This window comes from Arachis ipaensis, chromosome B2, assembly GCF_059453495.1.
Source record: "Arachis ipaensis isolate K30076 ecotype BB chromosome B2, ASM5945349v1, whole genome shotgun sequence".
Taxonomy (NCBI): Eukaryota; Viridiplantae; Streptophyta; class Magnoliopsida; order Fabales; family Fabaceae; genus Arachis; species Arachis ipaensis.
In genome coordinates, this window is record NC_142437.1 from 24,636,704 (window position 1) to 24,649,727 (window position 13,024).

Genomic DNA, 13,024 nt, shown 5'->3' on the forward strand with positions numbered 1-13,024 from the left:
AACTCGCCGGATTCCCTTCTTCTCAAATAGTCCAAATACATCAAAGAGCTTCTATGGAGAGCCAACATGCCAAATGCCAAACTAGTGCCGACTCCTATGCTCAGTAGTCCCAAGCTCACAGCAAGCATAGGATCTCCCTTCGAAAATCCCTCATTATACAGATCTGTGGTAGGGGGCTTCAATATGCCACCATTACCAGACCTGAGATTGCTTATTCTGTCAGCAAGGTGTCCCAATACATACATGCTCCATCAGATCTGCACTAGAAAGCAGTTAAGCGGATTCTTCACTACCTGGTTGGGACAATTGATCTGGGATTGCAAATCCACAAGAGCGACACTCTAAGAAACATGGCTTTCAGTGATTCCGACTGGGTTACAGACACTGATGATCGCAAGTCTGTGTCAAGATACTGTGTTTTTCTTGGCAAGAATTTAGTCACCTGGTCGAGTAGGAAGCAGTGAATAGTCTCAAGGTCTATCACAAAGGCCAAATTTTGGGTGTTAGCTGATGCTATGACAAACACAATTTGGTTGCAAAAGTTGCTACTAGAGATGCGCTTACAACCTGACCCAGCACCCACAATGTTCTGTGACAACCTAAGCACAGTACTAATGACCCAAAATCCAGTTATCCATAGTCGATCTAAACACTTTGAGATAGATCTACACTTTGTGCGGAACAGAGTAGTGCAGCAACTAGCTCATGTAGTTCACATACCCTCACAAGATCAGCTTGCTGATATACTGACTAAGCCACTGTCGCATGCAGCGTTCCACAGTCTCAGGCCAAAGCTTCGAGTTGCCACAGACACACCAAGACCTCCCATAAGTTCAAAGGAGGATTTTAGTGAGGCTATGCCAGGGAAGCAGCACCCCTCAAGTTAAGGGAGGATGTTAGGAGTAGCCTATAGGCAGTTAGTAGTTAGAGGCTTGGCACCAGTTCTGTTATCTGAGCTGTCAATCAGTTAGAAATGTGGTTAGGAATACGGTGAGCTGGCATCAGTTTGTTATAGCCCCTTACTATGCATAAATAGTAGATCACAGCTCAGTTTAGGGTTCAACTCTGTTATCCAAATTTCTAGAACTCTCTCTCAAATTCTGAAACTCTCCATGACTCTCACAAACCTCTAACATCTTCTTCTACTTCGTTCTGTTTTTTATCTGGTTCTCTGATACCTTTCACTTGCAAATTGGAGCACTCTCATGCTTTGTTGCTTTTTCGCTTCTTGAGTATAACCTCTGGTATGAAGTTCAATGGTTTTGAGGACGGAAGAGAAAGAGAGAAGAGAGAGAGTTACTGACGAATAAGCTATAGCGCATTTGTTTTTGAAAACAGAACAAGACAAAATACTGAAAAGACAGAAACACAAGATTTTGTATTCTTGTATTTTGTTTAATGATAAATTAGAATAAATTATGAAAATCTAATTTATCCTATTTTTTTATTCAAAAAATTTGAGAAGAAAAATATAATAATAAAAAAATATAATTATAAAAAATTAACAAAATAATAAAAAAATAAAAAATAAATTGTATCTTTTGTTAGTGTTTCTGTGTCTTTTCTATCAAAATGAACACAAAATATGTTAATTCAATGTCTCCGAACACAATATCTCTATCTATATCTCATCTATCAAATACAATTTTGCGTCTTTGTATCCTTGTCTCAGTGTCTTATTTTAAAAACAAATGCAGCCCCATATATCACTTCATGTATACTATTTTTCACATATCTTTAATATGGTACATTAAAAATAATTAACAAAAAATAATAAGTAAATAAAAATCCTTGTTAGAACTTAGAATCATAATTTTTGGTATGTAAACGTGTCCCCTCTAAAGCGTTTCACGAAACTGAAAGATTCTTGTCCTTTTGAAGTTTTGAACGCTTTTGTGAACTAATCTCTCCTTCTTCTACTTCCCAACGGCTACTTCATCACATCCTTATTCTCTCTTCACTCTTTCATCATCTAAACAACACTTCAACCCTCAATTCAGGTGATCACAATTATCCTCCTCTATCGCTTTCTTTAAAGTTTCTAGTACTGTGATTACCATATATTGAAATGGTTTGAGAACCTATTAAGCTGAAGATGCATTGAGTTAATTAAGTGCTTAAGTTACTTACTTCTTACTGCTGCGTCTATCTAACATTCTAACTACTTAAACCAAGCAAGTATTTTCATATTTGAAAATTACTCTAAACAGAAACAGATACATGTTTGTGTTGCACTATATGCTATCATACTATATATATGTTTATTTATTAATAATATCAACGTTTATTTTTTCTGTGTTTAATTTAGTACATAGCAGAAGAAACATAGAACCAAATGGGATTTTTCCTTTCCTTTTTTTAGCTACTTTATGTCCCAACACCACCGATCTCTTCGATTTTTGAGCTAATACCACATATCTGATGCTGCAGCTTTTACTCCTCAGACCCAAACACACTTCAGCTTTGTTTCCTCAGGTAAATTCTTTCAATGATGGACTTGTTTTAACTGTTCTTTGATGCATCCATTTCTATTTCTAAATATTGCTTGGTTGTACACTATTTGTTTGAGGAAATGCCCAATTGCAAAACACCCTCATCTTGCTGTATGAGACTGTCTTTGTGTGTGCACGGGTGTGAACTCGATTGTGATGTGCTCTGGTTGTTTGAATGACCTGCCTTTTTGACCTTCCAAATGTGTTTTAATAGCTTTATCAGACATTGTTTATAAATTGGGTGAAATGAACTCTAATGAAAATAGTTCCATTTCTTAAGTTTGAGTTTTCCAAGCTTGGCACCTATAAAATTTTTTACAATATATGCTTGATCTTCATTTATCCTACTTTACAATTTGGTCCCTACTGGCAGATTTGTCCTATGTACAATTGTAACTGTGTCCTTTTTATGTTTGCATTTTGTAGGGTGTGTGAAAAGCTTTGTTGGGGGTTCATTTTTGCATCTGAAACTCTTCGTATATTGTTTCATTCTTTGGACATTTTACCTTCTCTCCCCTGGTGGTGGGAGAAAGGCATGCGCATAGGAGTGATGCTGATGATGACTCAAACTTTGAAAACAATAATGTCATCCTATGATGACCATGAGAAGAATTTGCGCCTCTCTACCTTGCCTACTGTTAGAGCTGGAAGTCGTCAATGGCGCCAAAGATGCACTAGTACTTTCCCGCTATTTCCCTGGAATAACTGCTTTCATCATCACCATTCAAAAGTAAAATCTCCACCTTCTATACAATATGGAACCAAGGGAGGTCTTCACAATGGTAGCAGTACTGATGACCAGGAAGGCTTGTCACTTAAACATATTGTGTTTGGCATAGCAGGATCTTCTCAACTTTGGACACGACGAAAAGAATATGTTAGACTATGGTGGCCTCCCAATGACATGCGTGGGCATGTTTGGCTAGATGAACAAGTACTTCAACAACATGGAGATGATTTATTGCCCCCAACCATGATTTCTGAAGACATCTCATACTTTCACTACACTAATCCCACTGGTCACCCTTCTGGTCTTCGGATTTCTCGCATTGTCAAAGAGAGCTTTGACCTTGGCCTCTTAAATGTGCGCTGGTTTGTCCTCTGTGATGACGATACCATCTTCAATGTGGATAACCTTGTGGATGTTCTCAGCAAGTATGATTCCTCTGAAATGATTTATATAGGTAGCCCCTCGGAGAGCCATTCAACAAATTCGTACTTTAGTCACTCAATGGCCTTTGGTGGTGGCAGAATTGCAGTAAGTTATCCTCTTGCAAAGGAACTTTCTGAGATTCTTGATGAATGCATAGAGAGGTATCCCAAACTCTATGGTAGTGATGATCGCTTACATGCCTGCATTACTGAGCTTGGAATTCCGTTGACATGGGAGCATGGTTTTCACCAGGTACTTTGTTGATCTATTATCATCATAATTTATTTCTTTTTCCATTGTCTAGGGAGGAATATCTTGGTCAGATTATTACATGGCTCTCATCAATCCATTTCAACTCTCAGAATTGGTGATTGACTGTGATTGATTTTTCTTCTTTCAGTGGGACATAAGAGGTGATGCCCGTGGTCTGCTCTCCTCTCACCCGATAGCACCATTTGTGTCTATTCATCATGTTGAAGCTGTAAATCCGTTTTACCCTGGCTTGAGCTCTTTGGATAGCCTAAAACTTTTTATAAAGGCCATGAGAGCAGATCCCAGAAGCTTCTTGCAGCGTTCAATACGTTACAACGATTCTCGGCATCTAACATTCTCAGTTTCACTCGGTTATGGAGTTCAAGTCCTTCCTAACATTGTATCTCCCTGTGAGCTGGAGCGCTCGGAACGAACTTACTCTGCTGGGAATGGCATTAGTCAAAGGAATGAATTTGACTTTGATGCTAGGGACCCATCCAGATCCATTTGTAAAAAACCAGTTCTCTTCTTTCTCAAAGATGCTAGAAAAGAAGGTAATGTTGCTTTGGGCTCATATGTTCGGAGTGGTGATAAAGACGATTTCAAAAGAAGAATTTTGTGCTTTCCTCGCATCCCACCTTTGCGCAATGTGCAAGAGATCCAGGTAGTGGTGCATCCTTTGAGCAAGAATTGGCATGTGGTATGTTTTCAAGTTCTTACTCATTACATATGATGGTATCAGCAATTGCCAACCTTATGCAAATTCCTAAACTCCACCGTTTGGCTGTCGTAGGTTCCACGTCGACTCTGTTGCAGGAAAACCAAATCAAGCAAAGAACTCCTCCAAATCTCAATTGGGCAGTGTGGGAAGGGAGCTTGATTTTCTAGGTGAGTTTTTGGGACATATGGCATGTTAAATTATCCTCATATAGAGCTTGTACATGATTTGGATTTCGAGTGAAGAGCTAATTCCATAGGCATCTTTTTTAACCTTGAATTGAGGTTTATTAGGAGTAAATGGTCAAATTAATCCTTGAAAAATTACTCGTTTTTCAAATTGGTCCCTGGAAAATTTTTTTAATCAAATTCGTTCCTTAAAGATTTTAAATTAGTTATGTTAGTCCTTCCGTCACTTTATTTGTTGATGGTGTTAAAATTTACTAACGTGACACGTTAAGTGACACTCCAATACACACCTAGAAGTCTTAATTGACTATTTACATGATTAGTTTATGAAATTAGATAAAATCAACTCCAAATTGAGGGATTTCAATCCCTCAAGTTCTCTCTACAATTAGGTTTTGATTTGATCTAATTTCATAAATTTATTATGTTAATAGTCAAGTAAGACTTCTAGGTGTGTGTTGGAGTGTCATTTAATGTGTCACATTAGTAAATTTTGACTCAATTGACGAACAAAGTGACGGAAGGACTAATATGACTAATTTAAAATCTTTAAAAGACGAATTTGATTAAAAAAATCTTTCGGAGACCAATTTAAAGAATGAATGATCTTTTAGGGACTAATTTGACAACTTACTCGATTTTTTAAACTTAGTAGACATTTGAACATAGATACAACAACAACAACAAAGCCTTGTCCCATTAGGTGGGGTCGGCTACATGAATCAAATGACGCCATTGAGCTCTGTCATGTATCATGTATACAGAGAGACCGTTTATATGTAAATCTCGTTTGACCACCTCATGAATGGTCTTCTTAGGTCTTCCTCTGCCTTTCACCCCTTGTCCATCTTCTATCTCATCCACCCTCCGGACTAGGTGTTCTGTCGGTCTTATTCTCACATGTCCAAACCACCTGAGACACGATTCTACTATCTTTTCCACAATGGGTGCTACTCCAACTCTCTCTCTTATATCTTTGTTCCTTATTTTATCCAATCGCGTATGACCACTAATCCATCTCAACATCTTCATCTCTGCCACACTCGGCTTATGTTCGTGCTCCCCTTTGGCCGCCTAACACTCCGTACCATAAAGTATAGTTGGTCTTATAGCAGTGCGATAGAATTTACTTTTAAGTTTTAAAGACACTTTTTTGTCACATATAAAACCAAATGTACTCCGCCATTTTGACCAACCTGCTTGGATCCTATGATTTACATCCTATTTAATCTCTCCATTATCCTGTATGATGCACCCAAGATACTTAAAACTTTTAACATTTCGTAGAATATTTTCTCCAATCTTCACCTCTATATTAGGGTTTTCCTTTCTCAAACTGAACTTACATTCCATATATTCCGTCTTGCTACAGCTTATGCGCAGACCATACACTTTTAGAGCTTCTCTCCATAAGTTCAACTTCTTATTTAGGTCTTCCTTTGACTCTCCCATAAGGACGATATCATCGGCAAAAAGCATGCACTATGGCACAGGCTCTTGGATGTGATCTGTGAGCACTTCCAAGACTAACGTGAAAATGTATGGACTTAAGGATGATCCCTAGTGTAATCTTATACCAATAGAAAATTCCTCTGTCACACCACCTTGAGTCTTCACACTAGTTGTGGCCCCATCATATATGTCTTTAATTGCATGAATATATACGATCTTTACTCTCCTCTTTTCTAAAACCTTCCATAAGACTTTCCTTGATACTCTATCGTACACTTTTTCAAAATCAATAAACACCATATTTAGATCCTTTTTATTACTACGATACCTCTTCATCATCCTTCTTAACAGGTATATCGCTTCGGTGGTGGATCTGCCTAGCATAAATCTAAATTGGTTCTCTTTTATTTGTGTCTCTTTTCTCAACCTCCGTTTTATCACCATTTTCCATAACTTCATGGTATGACTCATGAGCTTGACCCCTCTATAGTTTTCGCAACTTTGTATATCCCCTTTATTCTTGTAGATAGGTACCAAGGTGCTCTTTCTCCACTCATCAGGCATCTTATTTGACCTTAAAATCTCATTAAAAAGCTTGGTTAACCAGTTGATGCCTTTTCCTCCAAGGTCCTTCCAAACCTTGGTGCGGAATTTAAAGTCCACAAACTAACCGGCAAGTGCACCAGGTCGTACCAAGTAATACCTCAGGTGAGTGAGGGTCGATCCCACGAGGATTGATGGACTAGGTAACAATGGTTAAGTGATTTACTTAGTTAGACAAACAGAAAATGGTGCTTTGAGAGTTTAGAAGCATAAACAGTAAATTCAGAATATCAGAAAGTAAGTAGTAAACGGTTTGTGAAATATATGGAGAAAACAGTTAAGGTTTTAGAGATATCTATCTTCCGGATTGACTTTTCTAACTAACTATTTTAATCATGTAAGATTCAATTCATGGCAAACTATATGTGACTAAACCTTAATTCCTTAGACCTTTTTAGTCTCCTCTAACCTTCATCAACTGCCAATTCATTGGTCACTTAATTCCAATTAGAAGGTGAAGTTCAATTTTAGTTTATATGCCACAAAAATCCTAATTACCAAAATATAAGAGGATTATATGTCACGTATTCCATTAAGTCCAGATAATTAGAAATTTAGGAGAAATTATTTTCAAGCTGTTGTTCAAGTAAAGAGCTTTTCCAAGTTATACAAGAACTCAATTAGAACAAGGGTCATACTTCCGTTCCACCCAAATTCATAAGATAAAGAACGAAACCAATTCTTGAAATATAAATCAGTACATGAATTAAAATAGAAAAATAATAGTATCAATTCATACAATAGACAGAGCTCCTAACATTAACAGTGGAGGTTTAGTTGCTCATGGTTCAGAGAGAAAACTAGGATTTAGAAAAACTGTAAATTACAGAATGAGGTAGAAGAGAAGAGAGGAACCCGAATAGCGGATTCTTTTCCCTTTTATATCTAATCCTAATTAATGTAAAATATATTTCCTAAAAATTAAATAATATCTTTTCCTAATTATAAAAGAAATAATTTTTAATCAGATTTTAATCGAAGGATTTGTGCAGCCTTTGTAGAACGAATTGGGGACCACCAATTGCACTAGGGTTGGCGCCAAACTTAGGAGAATCCAAGTTTGGCGTGGAGTGGACAGCAAGTTCTTCCTAGGCTTTTTTGCTTGTGGCGCCAAACTTGGAGGGAGTCAAGTTCAGCGTGGACTAGGCAGAGAATTCCTTGGGCTTTGCTTAAGTTGACGCCAAAGTTGGAGTAATCCAAGTTTGGCGTGGAGTGGTGCATAGCCTTTCTTTGGAGTCCTTGTGTTGGCGCCGAACTTGAGTAAACTCAAGTTCGCCGTGGAGATGGCAGTAGGCTTTCCTTCATTGGCGCCAAACTCGAACTCCTTCAAGTTTGGTGTGGAGCTTCACGCATGCATTCCTTAAGCTTTCTTATTGTGACGCCAAACTTGCGGAGTCCAAGTTTGGCGTGGATGAGGCAGACGATAATGGGCATTATGGTGCTTCTTGGCGCCAAACTTGGAGAGTCCGAGTTTAGCTTCAAGCCTTTATTCTGCTGTAGCTTCGTTTCTTCGTGAAAACTCTGTCAATTTTGTTCAAAATGCTACCTGAAATAAACAGAATTGCACACAACTCAAAGTAGCATCCATAGTGGCTAAAATATATCAAATGTTGATTAAACTTAGCAATTCAAGTGCAAATTCACTAGAAAAAGATAGAGAAGATGCTCACGCATCACAACATCAAACTTGAATTGTTGCTTGTCCTCAAGCAACCAAAATTAGTACATTTTTAAGATGTGAATTTGCATGAGAAGTGAGACTTCAGTTATGCTCATGTCTTTTCTTAAAGTGGGGTTTATCTGTTGTAATTCTGAATAGTGTTGGCGTCTCACTCTCCTTTGAATCAGAAGAATGTCACTGTCATTCGGAATCAGAATTAGAATCATATTATGAATTCTCTGATCTTTATACTTCAGTTTAATCCTTGAACACAGTAGTTATCCTTTGATTCTCAAGTACTTGGTGCTTTGCACCTTGAGCCTAGCTGTGACTTTAAATGCTCTGTCTCAATGGTTAATTGACACAAGAACACCATAAGCACTTACATGGGAAACTCTTTTGAAGTTCTGATTTTTCTTTCAGCTAGTCCCATACAGTAGTGCTCAAAGTCTTTGGCATACTCTGCTAATTACATTTGATCTCGACTCTAAATGTTCTGTCTCAAGGATTACTTGACACAAGAACACCACAAGCATATTGATCGAGCACGGGTATCGTCGATAAGGAATTTCACAAGATTTTTTGCGTTGCAAGTATAGTCCTCAACCGACAAATAATCCGCGAATCAAATTTAGAAGGAATTGGTTGTCACAAGTTCAACCCCAATAAAGTAACCGAAGTATTCAAACCTCGGGTCGTCTCACAAGGAATGGGCAAACATGTGCATCAACATTAGTTAGAATTTTGGGGTTGCAAGTCATGAGCAAGAAATTAAACTAGGAATCTTAATAAGCAAGTAATCTTGAAATGCAAGAAACTAATTCAAATAACTAAAGCAAGAAGTGAACAATTCCAAACTAATAAGATGACTTCTAATATAATTCTACTCTAAAACTAAACAAATAACTATAACTGAGACAAGAGATTAGGATTTTTGGGTTTTCAAATATGAATGATAAAAGCAACTCTTGGCTAAGCATGGGAATTGGGATCGCCATCCTTGTCTCCATAGCAAATATTGACAATTATGAGGTACCAACCCACTAAGTCTACTTCTCAAAAGCCTTAAGTATGTATTGTCTACTCCTAGGCTTGAAGTATGTTAAATAGGTTTGATCACATCAACCCATAAGTCCCAACCTATCTACTAATTAAATTAGTAGCGGGTTAGTGTCAATGGATATCAAATTGATCACCTAGGGTTCTCAAATCACCAATTCAATGAGACCCAATGACTCAAGGTCACTCAATTCCCCTAGCTTATGCCAAGAGTAGAGAAAACTACTCCTAATCAAAGGAAACATTTCATCAAACACATGGTAAGCATTACTAAAAGACATTTTCAAAATGTAATTAAATTGAAATTAGTAAATACCCACTAACAATTATCAACATATAATCACTCAAACAACACAATTAACCATGAAAATCATCAATGTAACATTAGCAATTCAAGATTTACAAGATTCATAAAATAAAATGGGTATAAAATGATAAACAACAAGGAAACATAAAACTAACACAAGATCTAAACAAAATTATACTAGAGAATTCAAATTAAATAATTAAAATTAGTAATTAACAAGATCCAAATCAAAATTCAACAAGGGAAGATCAAATTAAAGCTAGAACTAGGGAGGAACAAGAGTTTCTCTCTCTAGAAGAACAAGAACCAAAAACTAGCTAAAAATTGTGTCTAAGTATAAAATGATTGATCCCCCCCCCCTTTTCCCTAGCATCCTTGGGTCTTTTCCATGCAGAACCAGCTTGAATTTGGGCCTCTTGAGCCTCAGAAATCGCTAGGCACGATTTCCTTTAATGAGGTCACGTGCAACTTTCCGCGCGTGCGCGCCTTGTACGCGTGCGCGTCGGTGTGGATTTCCTAATCTGCACGGATGCGTCCATCCTTACGCGCCGCTTCCAGCTGTCCACATCCACGCGTGCGCGCAAGGTGCGCGTTCGCGCCCATGCTGGAATTCCCAAAATCCAAATCTTCATGTTCCTTCCTCTTGTGCATGCTTTGTTTCTCTCTTCTAGGCCATTCTTGCCTTATAAATCCTGAAATCACTCAACAAATACATCATGGCATCGAATGACAATAAAAGAGGATCAAAATATGGTAATTCTAAGGCAAAATAAGCATGTTTTTCATTATGGAGCAATATTAGGAAGGGAACACAAAACCATGCATTTCTTGTGAATAAGTGTAAAAAATATTGACAAAACCCCCCAAATTTTATACAATATAAACCACAAAATTGGGGTTTATCAAATCTCCCCACACTTAAACCAAGCATGTCCTCATGCTTAAAAATAAAAAGACCAAAGATCATGGTAAGAAAGGGTTTATGAAATGCAAATTTCCTAAATAAATGTATGCAACTAATGTAAAATCATCTATCTACTTGGTCAAGGGTAAATCTATCCTCCAAGAACTCATACGAGCATACGAGGTAAAAATGATATGTAATTCATATATCCTACCAAATTGAACATTACTATGAAGTGCATATAACTTGCTAGATGAACGCTCGTGAAAGCCGGGAACAAGGAGTTGAGCATCGAACCCTCACCGAAAGTGTATCCACTCTATTCGCTCGAGTGTATAGGGTTCGTCACTCAATCCTCTCCTAATCATGCTTTCCAAGATTTGTCTTTCATCTAACAATCAACAATTACTTAATGCATGCTTACAAGTATCATGAAGTCTTATTCATGGGTTGTAATGGGGCTAGGGTGAAAGGTAAGGATGTATATGGTCAAGTGAGCTTAAAATTTGAATCCTTGGTTAACTTAAGATCTCACTAGACACATAGAACAACCTATACAACTATAATACAATACCTAGCTACCCATGGCTTTCACTTTTTCTTTTGCATACTCATGCATTCTTTTCAATTCACATCCCATATGCATTGTTATTATTACTCTGTCTTGGGGCATTTTTGTCCCCTTTCATTGCTTTCTCTTTTTTTTTGGTCCCCTTTTTCTTGAGGTTTCATGTACAAAGGTTTCAATGCATATGGTTCAATCATTCAATATATGAATATGTTCCCAAATTCCAGAATTTTCAATTTCAATTACAAATACACACCTTTACATCTACCCAAGTTTCCAAGTACATCCTCCCATTTGAATGATACACACCTCCATTTACCTAAACTAATCAAGTATCCAAATCTAGGGACATTCATTATTTTTCGCTTGGGGTTGTTGATGTGCTCTATTTAAGAACAAAATGGGTTTATCATGGGCTCAAAATTGGTTAGCAATGGTAGATAGAAGGGTTAAGGGCGTTTGGAAAAAGTGACTATTGAAATGATGGCCTCAATCATGTAAATGCATTCATACACAAAGTAATGGACATATAGAATCAGACAAAGCAAGGATTACAATCATAGAGAGAGAATAATGCACACAAGAATGGGAAATAGTGGTTAGAAGATGTAACCACACAATATGCTCAAAACTCACATGCTTGTGCTCTTAAGCTCAATCACTATGTTCCAAAATATATTCTTGAAGCAAGTTTACCGCAAAAATTTTTCAAAATTTGTAGGGTACCCCAAAACACAGTTTTTTGGGGAAAAAGTCATTATTTTGACCAAGCAACTCTATAGAGACTAACTATCATGCAAGGAGTATTTACAAGCAAGACTAACTACACATGCAATGCACTAACTACTAAGCAAAAGATAAATCCATGGGTGTTGAAAGGAAGAGATTGTTACCCACGGAGATCGGTCGAATGACCTCCCCACACTTAGAATTTAGCACGGTCCTCCGTGCTACCAACAATGCGCAAAGGACGGTCGGGACCGGAACCTTCACTATCCCCTTCATCAGAGCTCCCATCACTTGGATTTGAGGTGGATGTGAATATTTCGGGTTCCTCCATACTAGGGGTAACACAACGCAGAAGCTTCTTGATATAAGTGTATCGGCGTTGGTTGCGCTGCTCATATCTATCAATCTTCCGGTGTAGATCTTCTATCATTTGATGGGTGGATCCTTGCCGTGGTGGTGACGATGAGGTGGAAGGAATAGTAGATGGAAGGGCTATGTCAAGGCTTGGGTTGTTCATAGGGAGATATAAGTATTTTCCACTTGGGACCATATCGCCCTTAGTTGGAATTATAGCCTTCGTGTCCATGTCTTCCCAAGGAGCACCCGCAGCAGCAACTAAGTCAGATACCAATGCTGGAAATGACAAATTACCACGGGCGTGGACTTGACCCATCGCTTGCTTAACAAGAGGCGGAATGTTCACCGGTCTCTCCGTGAGAACACACCAAACAAGCAAGGCGAGATCCGCCGTGAAGGATGACTTGTGAGTGCTAGGTAGCACATAGTGGGATAGGATCTGGGCCCAATCTCTTGCTTCTACAGTGAGAAAACGTGCGTCAATGCACTTGGGCCTCATCCGGAGTCGACCATGGGTCTAAAATGCCTTTGGGTCAACAATGACTCGGAGGATCGAGTCCCAATCAAATCCAAACTTTTCTC

The 13,024-nt window shown here is 38.1% G+C and overlaps 1 protein-coding gene across 1 annotated transcript; it reads left to right on the forward strand.

The window, feature by feature from the left end:
- The first annotated feature begins 3,027 nt into the window (after nucleotides 1–3,027).
- LOC107627036 (uncharacterized) lies at nucleotides 3,028–4,777 on the forward strand. The gene is made up of 3 exons (XM_016329916.2): nucleotides 3,028–3,897; nucleotides 4,046–4,597; nucleotides 4,691–4,777. Exons 1-3 carry the CDS (start codon nucleotides 3,028–3,030, stop codon nucleotides 4,775–4,777), a joined length of 1,509 nt encoding a protein of 502 aa, XP_016185402.2.
- Nucleotides 4,778–13,024: the final 8,247 nt, after the last annotated feature.

Bases quoted from the DNA above. Each gene is read 5' to 3' on its own strand.
- LOC107627036 (XM_016329916.2), top strand. From the start codon at position 3,028: ATGCGCATAGGAGTGATGCTGATGATGACTCAAACTTTGAAAACAATA. The intron at 3,898-4,045 runs GTACTTTGTTGA...TTCTTCTTTCAG, and splicing joins GGGAGCATGGTTTTCACCAG to TGGGACATAAGAGGTGATGC. The intron at 4,598-4,690 runs GTATGTTTTCAA...TGGCTGTCGTAG, and splicing joins TGAGCAAGAATTGGCATGTG to GTTCCACGTCGACTCTGTTG.